This window comes from Girardinichthys multiradiatus, chromosome 10, assembly GCF_021462225.1.
Source record: "Girardinichthys multiradiatus isolate DD_20200921_A chromosome 10, DD_fGirMul_XY1, whole genome shotgun sequence".
Classification (NCBI taxonomy): Eukaryota; Metazoa; Chordata; class Actinopteri; order Cyprinodontiformes; family Goodeidae; genus Girardinichthys; species Girardinichthys multiradiatus.
Window position 1 is genome coordinate 3,494,869 of NC_061803.1, and position 13,056 is coordinate 3,507,924.

A 13,056-nucleotide genomic window follows, 5' to 3' on the forward strand; every position below is an offset into this window, starting at 1 on the left:
CTGGTCCAATTTAGCCTTGAAACCTCCCACACTAAAATGACAGGTGTTTCAGTTTCATTGTCCAACCCCTGTACATATTCTCCCTTAAATACCAGTTCTTCCACCAGTTTTCTCCCTCCTCTGGCCATACCCCCAGAGGCCATTTACTATGATTACCAATAACAATAACAATAACAATGTAATTATCTTTTATTATAGTTCTTTTGCCAAAGCATGGTCTCCCCTCACTGACTTTTTGGAAAGTTACAAAATAGCTCACATTTCAAGCCTCTATTAGTATATAATAGTCACAATTGTTCAAGTATCTACCTGAAAATTAACGTAAGCGGCAATGATCCATGAAAATCGAAGGCAAAGTGGTGAATCATCTGAAACTGCTATTCTGTTAAAGGCTAAAGAATTTCCAGCCTGGTATTTCATATAATTTTTATCTCACATTACACAGTATTGGTTCAATTTAAAGTGCAAACAGAAGGGGCAGTGTGCACAGATGCACATAATGAAATGTCACTCTAGGAGAACCCACTGGTGGACCAAAACCCGACATATTCATATTTAGTTTCACATTTAGTTTCACCAGAATGTGTCTCGAAGTCAGTACTCTTCCTCCTGTTCAAAATTTGTTTAATCTTAATCAGAACATAGAAGATTTATGTTCAGGGCATTTCAGAAAGGAAAATGTGTTTACAGTGTCAGAAGTGTACATACACTCCTCTTTAGCAAGAATGTCTTAATCAGACTTTTAATGATGCTTTTCACCCATTCTCTTTCCAGGATCAAATGATAATACAACAAACATATTTAGATTAACTTAAAAGAAAGATTAAAGTGAAGAAGTTTGAATTTAAGTTGGATTTCATCTAATATAAAGTGCAAAAAATCTACACATACAGGTTCAAATATATACATACTGGAGTTGTCATGATACAAAGATTTCAATACTGATACTAAGAAAAATACTCAATACTCGATACGATATTGGAAACCCCGTCAACATTTTTAAAGGCACTGGGTTTAAATTATTTAACTTCCCTGTTTGACAAAACAGTAGACAAGATAACAATTAGTATTAGTGTTGAAATCCTTTGTGGAAGTTGTACCTTTGATTTATTTCATTATAACTGCTTATCTTTAGCGTGCCACTGAGTGCTTCAGATTGCCTGTAAATTCACAGTTGATACAAATAAACCTCTACTACTGAGGGACCAAAAATTGATGATTCTGTACTAAAATAAATCTAAATTAAGTGTTTCAAAACAAACAGCAGCAGGGTAGGTTGCTATGGGTTCAGTGTAGCTCAACCACAACCTGTGTTGTTATTAGCCACATTAGCCTCCAAGGTCTTTACAATTGAACTAAGTGTCTCGATTATTGCAGCGCTGCTGTTGGAAGAAGTGCGGTAATTAGGGCAAATGCGAAGGAGTCTGTTTGTTTCGATTTGGACGCAAATTATTATCTTTAAATATTTCACTTTTCTAGTGTTGATAACATTGCAACATCAATTCTTTTGACGGAGAAATGTCTTTGCAACACATTTTTGGTAGAGCTCATTTAGATTGACTGGACTCATCCTTGTCCACGGACCCAAAGTCCATACATACTGACAGAGATCAGGGCATAGTGAGAGACCGTTAGGAAGCTTCAAATGGGCCTTCCAACAGTAGTTTGAATGTGTGTTCGGATTCATTGTTCGGTTGAAAAAAGCCAACCCAGCTTCAACCATCGAACCCAAACTGTATCTGTCAGATAAAAAGAAATTGATTAGTATGTTCAGGAACAACCCAGGCAAAACCAAGGATCATGTCCGTAGCAAACTGGAAAATGCTCAGACCCCAATGTTTCTTTTCCACAGAGAAGAAAGTTTGATGTGAACATTAACAGCCGTAAGCATGACTGAAATTTGCAGCTGCCCTCATTGACAGGCTAAATGTGTTGTGGAGAACAGGGTGATGGTCAGATGAGACAGACATTTAGCTATCTGGCCAACATATAAAACATGTATGGGGGAGTTAAGGTGATTCTTTCAGACCTAAGAACACCATCAGCTGTCAAGCATGAGGGTGGTAGCAGCATGCTGAGGGTTTCTGTGTGTGTGGCACTTACACAGAAATGCCAGCACAGCCCAGTTTGTAGTGGTATGCACATGGTGAATTGCACAAAGATCTATCTATCTATCTATCTATCTATCTATCTATCTATCTATCTATCTATCTATCTATCTATCTATCTATCTATCTATCTATCTATCTATCTATCTATCTATCTATCTATCTATCTATCTATCTATCTATCTATCTATCTATCTATCTATCTATCTATCTATCTATCTATCTATCTATCTATCTATCTATCTATCTATCTATCTATCTATCTATCTATCTATCTATCTATCTATCTCACAGATAGATAGATAGATAGATAGGGTAGTCCTATATATATATATATATATATATATATATATATATATAGGACTACCCTCAAAACATGAAGATTCACCTCAGATCCACAGCTAGACAGAACTATTCCAGAACCTTACTGATGGCAACAAAGATTGTGTGGGTCCTTTTCTGCTTGCTCAGGGACATTTATATGTAAATGTTTGAGCATAAATGTATAATTTGGAATATTTGTGGTCTACAGAAAATGTACATTAAATTCAAACTTGTGTACCCAACTACTGTTTTAAAAATTACTGAAGTCATTTGCAAATTGTAAATTGAAAAGATCATTATGAAACTCATGTCTATGATAGCTGTATGTACACGTCTGACCGGCAACATAGTTATGTTATTTTGCTTAAACTTGTTCAGCAAAGAACTTGCAGTGAATCAAACATCATTGGACTTAAAGTTGAGAAAGCAATTTAAAGTCATAAACTTTCCTTTTAGACTAATAATTATCACAATAAATATAAAATATCCTAAACCTGATTTAGCAACATAGAATAAAAAGCTTTGACCGTTCACCAGTGTTAAATATTTAATACCAATAAGATTAGATAAAACAGGGTAAACTGCTTAGACAGCAGGAAGCATAAAAGTTAAAGCAATACAAGCATACAATGGAGCCAGAGCGTTTTTAATAGATGCAACAGGCTGTACGCGTGTTTTCTCTCTGACCGTGCGATGACTGCATTCCAGAGGAGCCTCTCTGGTCTACTCAGGAGTTGGACCAACCTCATTTCACCTTTGAGGAGAATGACTCAACCCTGAACTTCGAATCTTTCATGCTGAGGTCTCTTTTTTGCTGCGTCACAAAGGGAGAGTCACTCTCCTGTAACAACGTCCCGGCACGGGGAGAAAGTTGGAATCCAGCTTTATCCGAGCCCTCCCTTATCCCTCTCTTTAAATGAGCATGTCCAATCTACCCACAGTGCTCCATTAAAACCAGACCACATCAATCAGGTCCGGAACTTTTAAAGGCCAGGTCCCCTCTCCAGCGGCACGGGAGGAAAACATGGAGCTATTAAAGTAAAGGACCTCACACTGCAGGCACACACCTCAGCTCAAACACTTAACACCACATTTCTGCTGCTGGACCACACATCACAGTATCACTCGGGGATCACACAGTCCATCTCATAGGTCAAACAAAAGGTTTCATAAGACCTCACAGCGGGCCCTAACATGATTTGACAGAACCCCAGAGAATCACACACCTGTAGCTCCACAAACCGCAAAATAACTCCACTGAACAGCTACTGCAGTCCTTTACAGTGCTGCTCAGAAAGGCAACCGTACAGTTTGACTTGAAAAATCATTTGCAAATGAAGCATAAGATCCCTCTAAACCCAGACTTATGTTCCCAATAATGAGAGAAGAATAAAGGAAAAGCCAAGAATACATAGCAGGAAGTTCAGGGAGGATGCCAGATGGACGAACAGCAGGATGAATGGGGAGATAAATGAGCGGAGGCCAGGCAACAAAAGGGGAGAGTGAGAAGGATTCCCATGGGTGGTGATGGGGAGGCAGCCTCGCAATGGAAAGCTTTCAAGCTCCTTTCATCAGCTGCCTGATGACGGGAACTTTACAAGAGCAAGATGAGCTGGCGCCACCAGAGCAACTTGGCGCTTCTCAACGACACCAAGTTGCAGAGGCAGAAAGGGACCCTATCATCACCCTGCAGATTCTCTGTCCATGACCCAAAAAGCACCAATCTGCATCAACCGGGCCCTGGATTTTATAAACAGACGCATCACAACAAATCCGAAACCAGTTCAGAACCAGTTTCTTATGAATGTTATGTCCTTTATATCCACCACAATAAGCGAAATCTGCTTTTTGCTCAACTAAAAATCCCCTTCATTCCGTTACAATCTGGAAAACTCAAAGTCACTCAAATGCACATGTGTTTAAGACATTTAAGCACATAACTCACTACTTTGTGTGGCATTCTATTTTTAACAACAGGAAGTTACAGGCCCATCTCAATAAAATAGAATATTATCAAAACTATAAATTATTTCAGTGAATCAATTAGAATAATACTCATGCAGATTTGCTACAGGCATAGTGATATATTTTAAGTGATTATTTCTGTTTATTTTGATCACTATGGTTTATACCTAATGCAGTGGACAGCCAGGAAGGGTAAGCTACAAAAGTCATTCCTACAGAAGCTCGCTGTTCATAAGGTTCTGTGTCGAAGCACATGGATACAAAGTTGAGAGGAAAAAGTGTCAAAGAGAAACATGCAGAAGAAACAGGGATAACTACAGCCTTGAGAAGATTGTGAACCAAAGCCCACACAAGACTGCAGGAGCTTTACAAGACTTGGTCTGGTCACTCCTGAACCAGAGACAGTGTCCGATTCTCCTTTTCAGATCAAAGTAAATTTTACATTTCATTTACCTTCAAATGGTGGCACAAAATAAAAATCAAAAAAAAATCGCAGTTTAACATTTCTGTTAATCTTTTCACGGACATTAAGACCATAAAAGATATCCATTTGTCTTACCAGTCCACACTTAGAGATCGTCTTCTGTAGGATGATGGTCTGTCTGAAGTCTTCCCTGCTTTAGCTGGTCGCTCTTTCAGGGAGAGACGATGAGTAAATTTTGAGATTCCTGACTCTGACCTGGAGGACAAAATAACAAGATAACAATACATTAAGACCCAATACATTAAAACTGATTTGCAGAACATTGTTATGGTAGTGTTCAAAGAAAACTAAAAATTTATGGAAATATTTGCATTATAAATAGGAAAATCCCTATTTAATCATTTTTGTAATACATACTTTTCTTTTTTATGTTGAACAGAGGGCCTATAAACATTTGACTGGAAATCCAAGACTTTTTGTGTTCCTGGAGTATAAATATTAAAGGAAATTATAAAATTTAATGTATATTATTAAATCGATGCAATACCATTTGTTAAACATTTTGCTGATGATATTGTGATAAATACACATGATTCTTTTTCTCATCCGTCATCACATGATCTGTGACCCTTGCCATCTTGGTAACTGCAATCTATGATCTATGATCCATATTAATCTCGCCACCACACACCCGGAGCAGGATCATAAGGGAGGTAAAAAAACATTTTTTGTATGACACTCTATTGTTTGGCAAAAAAGCTTTTTCTGTCCTACCATCACAAATGTAAACGGGTGGACTACACTGGGTTGTCAGCTGAAACTTTCTGCTGTGGACAGATAAGACTAGGATTGAGCTTTTTGGCCAGCAAAAGACTGAATGCAAAACAAGCTGGGACAAATACTGGAAAAAAGTGCCTTACCCCCTCAGTGTTATGATGGCGGATATTTGATGCTGTGGGTCTGCCGTTCAAAACGCAGTGGTTGATTTATAAGTGTGCAAATTTTCATTTAAAAAAAAACTAATTTGATGACCTTTGCCAGAAAACTGAAATGGGTTACGAGTGAGCCTTTCATTAGGATAATGATCTAAACATTTAGTCAAATCAACCCAAAAATTGTTCAGACACAAAAATCACCTTCCTTTCTAGGGAATCCTCGTCCGAGGACCTGAAACTTATGTGGAGTGAAGAGAACATTAGAGATAACCCAGGAGTCTGGATAATCTGGAGGGATTGTGTAAATAGGAAGGATGCCTCTCCCTGCATGCTGTAACCAGACTATATGTTTTTATAAGTATTAACAAAGGAAATGGCCATGAATTGTAGATATGTTTATACTGTTTAATTTGTATTGTATTGCACTGACTACGCCAAAACAAATTCCTTGTATGTCCAAAAACGTACTTGGCAATAAAGCTTTTCTGATTCTGATTCTGAATAAAAAAATATATTCATAAAGTTGAGGTTTTCCTCCCATTGAATAAATGTAAAAAATTGAAAGTTGGATTTTCAAAATTTCTCCATGTGAGATGAAGCTACTGCAATAAAAGAAGACTTTTTCACACCAGGGGTGCAAATAACTGTGGTGGGTGCTTTTAATATTTATAAAACTATAGAAAATGTTGCAAAAAAAAGCCCTGGTCAAAAAAAATCTAAGAAAACCCCTGGAGTTGACAAACAGCATTACAACGCAGGTCTCTGAGGAAACATCAAGTTTCAGGGGAAAGCCACATAATTCCTGTCTAATTTTCTCCCAGTCGTCCTTAAAGAAAATCCTGCACATTTTAATTTCCTCTGGTGGGAAAATGATGTCCCAGTTCAACTTTCTTTCTCGAAATTAAAAGCAGGAAATGTAATATTTCGTTGTATTCTCGCCTGGAATGCATTTGATGAGACTCTGCAATATTGCTGCAGTTACACTGGAGACTAATCAAAATAAATTACTATTCTCCATCTAAGAGCCAGGCGTATAAAGAGAAATTTCACCAAGCACCAGAGCTTGGAATATGAAAATTCAAAACACTTCTTAAGAGATTTTATGTAAGAGTAAATTCAGTCACAAATGGTGAACAAGTTTAGGGTGACTCTACGGAAAACAAATACAAGAAAATGAATTTTGGCAAATCTCAGTTTGGACAGATTTGCTTCTTTTCCCATTTGTTTTATAAACATGCTTCCATTTGAACATAAAATTGTCAGGTTTTGGATCCATGGGTTTATGAAGGGTGTGGCATGCAGCAAACATAAAGCATGAAACTGCACACAATGGCTCACGTTACTGTGATTACCGAGTAGTGATAATAATGAATAACATGGAGGAGATTCACTCAGTTCTACTAAATGAAAAGAGCTAGCATGTCGAGGATTCAGAAGACCAGAAGATCCGGAACAGTAATTTATCTGCTTTTCTTAGGAAACAGGTTAGCTGCAGAAAGTCTGACAACATCCTGTCCTGTCTAGCAGCCGTATAACAAAACCGTCTTAAAAGACTGCTCTGACCTTGAATAAAAAAGGGCATGATTCATTATGGGTGTTTATACTTAAGATTGTTTTGTTGACAAAAAATATATTTCTAATATTCTGAGTATGCACAAAGAGAGGGAGCTCCATGGGAAGGAACAACACAATCTGAGGGATGTGGAAAAAAAGCTCCTGTCACACTTCAGTTTGTGTCATGTGACAATGGATAACTCAAGTGGAGTCAGCAGCCAGACCACAGAGACAACCGCAACTGGTGGTTGCGTGAAAGCTTGAGATTTCTCAGTTAAGAAAACCTATTGTTTTAATGTAATTAATAATCTCTCACCAAACTTTCACTCCATGGTTTTTTCCTGCAAAACTGACCTAATACGGGTACTTTCTTTCTAGGTGTCCGAGCCAAATAAATGAGAAAATGTTTGACTGCAGCTGTGATCAGGTTGTATATTCTTGTGTTTACTTCTCCCATTCACCACATGTAAAACATTAACTTCAAATAATTGTTATAAAAACTAAAACTTATGTGTGGTAACTTTGTTGAAAAACCCTCATAGAGCAAATATGTGTGGAGAAATGACACTTTCAGCTGCTTCCGTTCACTGCTGCTATTTTTTTCAGCACACTGAAAAAAAAAAAGGTGGCATATTAGAGGCAGACTGGTCTTGCCACGGAGCACTTGTAAATCCCTGGGTAGAGTACCTGTCCGTTAGGTCTCAAGGTAATACCTCTGAGGCATTTCGTCTTACTTCCTCCTCCTCAATGCACCAACTGTCATGTACAGGTCCTTCTCAAAATATTAGCATATTGTGATAAAGTTCATTATTTTCCATAATGTCATGATGAAAATTTAACATTCATATATTTTAGATTCATTGCACATTAACTGAAATATTTCAGGTCTTTTATTGTCTTAATACGGATGATTTTGGCATACAGCTCATGAAACCCCAAAATTCCTATCTCACAAAATTAGCATATCATTAAAAGGGTCTCTAAACGAGCTATGAACCTAATCATCTGAATCAACGAGTTAACTCTAAACACCTGCAAAAGATTCCTGAGCCCTTTAAAACTCCCAGCCTGGTTTATCACTCAAAACCCCAATCATGGGTAAGACTGCCGACCTGACTGCTGTCCAGAAGGCCACTATTGACACCCTCAAGCAAGAGGGTAAGACACAGAAAGAAATTTCTGAACGAATAGGCTGTTCCCAGAGTGCTGTATCAAGGCACCTCAGTGGGAAGTCTGTGGGAAGGAAAAGGTGTGGCAGAAAACGCTGCACAACGAGAAGAGGTGACCGGACCCTGAGGAAGATTGTGTAGAAGGGCCGATTCCAGACCTTGGGGGACCTGCGGAAGCAGTGGACTGAGTCTGGAGTAGAAACATCCAGAGCCACCGTGAACAGGCGTGTGCAGGAAATGGGCTACAGGTGCTGCATTCCCCAGGTCAAGCCATTTTTGAACCAGAAACAGCGGCAGAAGCGCCTGACCTGGGCTACAGAGAAGCAGCACTGGACTGTTGCTCAGTGGTCCAAAGTACTTTTTTCGGATAAAAGCAAATTCTGCATGCCATTCGGAAATCAAGGTGCCAGAGTCTGGAGGAAGAATGGTTAGAAGGAAATGCCAAAATGCCAGAAGTCCAGTGTCAAGTACCCACAGTCGGTGATGGTCTGGGGTGCCGTGTCAGCTGCTGGTGTTGGTCCACTGTGTTTTATCAAGGGCAGGGTCAATGCAGCTAGCTATCAGGAGATTTTGGAGCACTTCATGCTTCCATCTGCTGAAAAGCTTTATGGAGATGAAGATTTCATTTTTCAGCACGACCTGGCACCTGCTCACAGTGCCAAAACCACTGGTAAATGGTTTACTGACCATGGTATCACTGTGCTCAATTGGCCTGCCAACTCTCCTGACCTGAACCCCATAGAGAATCTGTGGGATATTGTGAAGAGAACATTGAGAGACTTAAGACCCAACACTCTGGATGAGGTAAAGGCCGCTATCGAAGCATCCTGGGCCTCCATAAGACCTCAGCAGTGCCACAGGCTGATTGCCTCCATGCCACGCCGCATTGAAGCAGTCATTTCTGCAAAAGGATTCCCGACCAAGTATTGAGTGCATAACTGTACATGATTATTTGAAGGTTGACGTTTTTTGTATTAAAAACACTTTTCTTTTATTGGTCGGATGAAATATGCTAATTTTGTCAGTCAGTCAGTCATTTTCTACCACTTATTCCATAGTGGGTCACAGGGGAGCTGGTGCCTATCTCCAGCAGTCTATGGGCGAGAGGCAGGGTACACCCTGGACAGATCGCCAGTCCATCGCAGGGCAACACACAAACAACCATGCACACACTCATTCATACACCTAAGGTCAATTTAGAGTGACCAATTAACCTAACAGGCATGTCTTTGGACTGTGGGAGGAAGCCGGAGTATCGGGTGAGAACCCACGCATGCACGGGGAGAACATGCAAACTCCATGCAGAAAGACCCCAGGCCGGGAAATGAACCCAGGACCTTCTTGCTGCAAGGCAACAGTGCTACCAACTGCGCCACCGTGCAGCCCTAATTTTGTGAGATAGGAATTTTGGGTTTTCATGAGCTGTATGCCAAAATCATCCGTATTAAGACAATAAAAGACCTGAAATATTTCAGTTAGTGTGCAATGAATCTAAAATATATGAATGTTAAATTTTCATCATGACATTATGGAAAATAATGAACTTTATCACAATATGCTAATATTTTGAGAAGGACCTGTAATTGTTGGTTTTATAAGTCCACATTTGATCTGTAGACTTTCCTATGACTACCAGCATCTTGGGTGCCCATTTTGTTATGCATCAACGCCTGTGTTCGATGTTTGGTACCTAACGTCATCACTCATCAGCTGCACAATCAGTTGCCTTGGACTGTTTCTCTCTCTTGCGGTTTTTTTTACATACATTTCAACTTTGGTCATGGAAGTTAATGTATTCATTATAAGCTACAACCCTGAAAAAAATTAAAAGGAAAATGTGTTAAAATTATGAAATATGCCCTTTAGAGAGATGGATTAAAGCTGCATGCCAATCGGGCTTTCTGCTAGTTGCTTTTAAAAACAGAGCCAACTTTTGCCAAACACATTCAAATTTCTTTCCTGAACCAGTTCACTTCCTAAGAGCACATATATAAAATTACAAAGATTTTTAATTAGAAATTGCTTTCCATTCTCGATACGACAGTTAACAATGTTAATCTATGTAAATCCAGCTGCAATGAAAATGCCCAGAATCTCTAACGCATATTAAGCATAATACTCCACTGCCCTTTCGGTGTCTGTATCCCACTCCCACATCCTACACACCACTATGTCCTGTCCCAGTCCCAGCATCTCCAAAGAGTTCAGACAAAGGCACATTTTAATGTGTGAATTACCTAAAAGAGGTTGAGGTATTTTCGGCAGATTGACGATGAGCTCCTAATTTACAGCATTAAGTCAAGGCGCGGCTTTGCCTTTTGCTTCAATGCCTTTCCTGAGCCTTTCCAGTAGCTGCAAGATTCTGGTGTTGATTTTCATCTACATCAACAGTAGCTCTCTGTGAATAGGATAATTTTAATTAAGAGAGCAGATTCTGAATTGATTTGGTTGGGATCATCCTTTGTTGTTAATAGTTGCTTCGGTTTACATGGTCTAAGAGGTTTAATCTGTGACCAGTATCTACAATAAGAGCCCCTTAAAAAGTTCAAACAAATTTTGGAACACACAGATGACATGACATGACCATAAGACGAAAGCATAAGAACAGTAATGCTTAGAAACACAAAGGATCACGACATCAAAAGCCACAGAGGGGCTGTGGACACAGAAAAACTCCATGGGAATTCCTTTGAGAGGTTTAGATGAAAAACTGCACATGTGAAGCAGGTGGGTTTGGTGGCAACTGGCTGGTGCTTGGCTTCATGAGAGTCTCAGTCCTGGATCGACCCCATGCAGCTGTCCCTGATAACATCACACACATCATGATGGTGAAATCCTCTTGGAAGCCCATGCAGGATGTCCTGGGAAAATACTCTCCCAGTAGAACCAGATTTTTTTTTATTTTCCTGGTTTTGATCCCAGTATAAGAAATCAGTAATCAGTAATAGAGACAGGCGCAAAAAGAACCAAGTAAAACTTTATCTTTTGAGTTAAAAAGAAATCTCTTCTACCACCAGGCAAGTTTATGAGATATAAAACTGATTGGACAGAGTTGTGTGCACTTAAAATAGTTCAAAACAGTAAATTGTAAATTCCCTTTTACATAAACCATTATTTTGGATTTATACTTTTCTGCAATTTAAGTCACATCAGTTACTGGGTAGAAAATTTTAATTACAAACACACAAAAATAAACTAGACCATCACAAAGTAGTGCATAATTGTGAAGCGCAAGAAAAATGAGGCATGGATTAAAAATAATCGTCACGAATAAAAATCTGAAAAGTGTGGCGTGAATTTGTTGTCAGCCCCATTAAATGTAACATAAGTCTTTTGGGGTATGTCACTACCAACTTTGCACATGTAGACACTGAAATATTTTCCCATACTTGTCTGCAAAATTGTCTGGCTACAGAAACTTAACTAGATTTGGGTTTGGACTTTGACTAGGCCATTTTTACACTTACTTTGATATAAACCATTACATTGTACCAATGGCTGTATGTTTAGAGTTGTGAACCTCCACCCAACTCTGAAGTAATTTGCAGCTTTGAAAACAATGTTTATCTGCATTTAGCTCCATCCTTCTTCCTATCAGCTCTGACCAGCTTCCCCATCACTGCTGTAGAACAAGATCTCCACACCATGATGCTGCCACCACCGTGTTCTCTGGCGGGAATGGTATGCTCAGGGTCATGTGCAATGTTCTATATTACTCAGATTTTTGCATGCAGGTCTAAAATTTTTATTTTGATCTGCTAGGTGACTTCAGCAGGCAGCTGGATTTTATTTAGGAGCATTAGATTAAAGATGGCTGAATACATACATGCATGTCAAAATGTTTAGATTTGTATCTATAAAGGAATTTGTGAGGGAATGTTTTACTTTCCTTCCACTACTTTTTGATGGTCTATCTCATAGGATCTAACTAAAATACACCGAAATTTGTTGCTGCGATGTGACAAAATGTGTGACTCAAGGAGTATGAATGACTTTGGCATTGTAGCTGTTTATTTAGCAAAATGTTTGCCAGCATTTAAAAGCTTACTCATGAGTAATTTGGGCTTTTCAACCATCTTATTTAACTAAAAAATACTAATTCCTTGGATAGAATGTCTTCATAGATAAATGAGGAATCAGAGTTGGTACTGTAAGCCAGTATAAGTAAAGTCTATTCTGCTAAAATGATCAAATTTAAAAAAACATTTGGAAAGGAAAAAAGGTGATTTAATGATAGGTTCCTTTAAAATAATAAAGCAATATGTATCATTTTTTGTACTATAATGTTTCCAGAATTTAGAGTCCCATGTAGTGAAGATTATTTTCAAACAGGCAGAAATCACATTTGCCCACTTGTCCTGCTTATATAATAGGTAGTGTAAGTTTAGATTTCATTTCCTAGAAATTCTCTAAAGTATCAATTACAGCTAAGACATTTTCATAATGTCCTTTATGCTTTAGGCATTAATTTTGTCCCCCAGACTGTGCTAGTACTGGATGATAACTATTTCCCTCTAAATGCTGTTTTATCTCCGAAGATGTGACCATCAATCTCAAAACAATACATTTCTTCGTTT

At 38.6% G+C, this 13,056-nt stretch overlaps 1 protein-coding gene across 6 annotated transcripts in view; it reads right to left on the bottom strand.

The window, feature by feature from the left end:
• The window catches only part of LOC124875292 (ankyrin repeat and fibronectin type-III domain-containing protein 1), a 204,827-nt gene that overhangs the window by 45,204 nt on the left and 146,567 nt on the right, over nucleotides 1-13,056 (bottom strand). For all 6 annotated transcript variants that reach the window (XM_047377355.1, XM_047377354.1, XM_047377353.1 and 3 more), the window contains one exon: nucleotides 4,957-5,076. In XM_047377355.1, coding sequence (XP_047233311.1) covers nucleotides 4,957-5,076 — 120 coding nt within the window. The remainder of the gene's footprint in view (nucleotides 1-4,956; nucleotides 5,077-13,056) is intronic.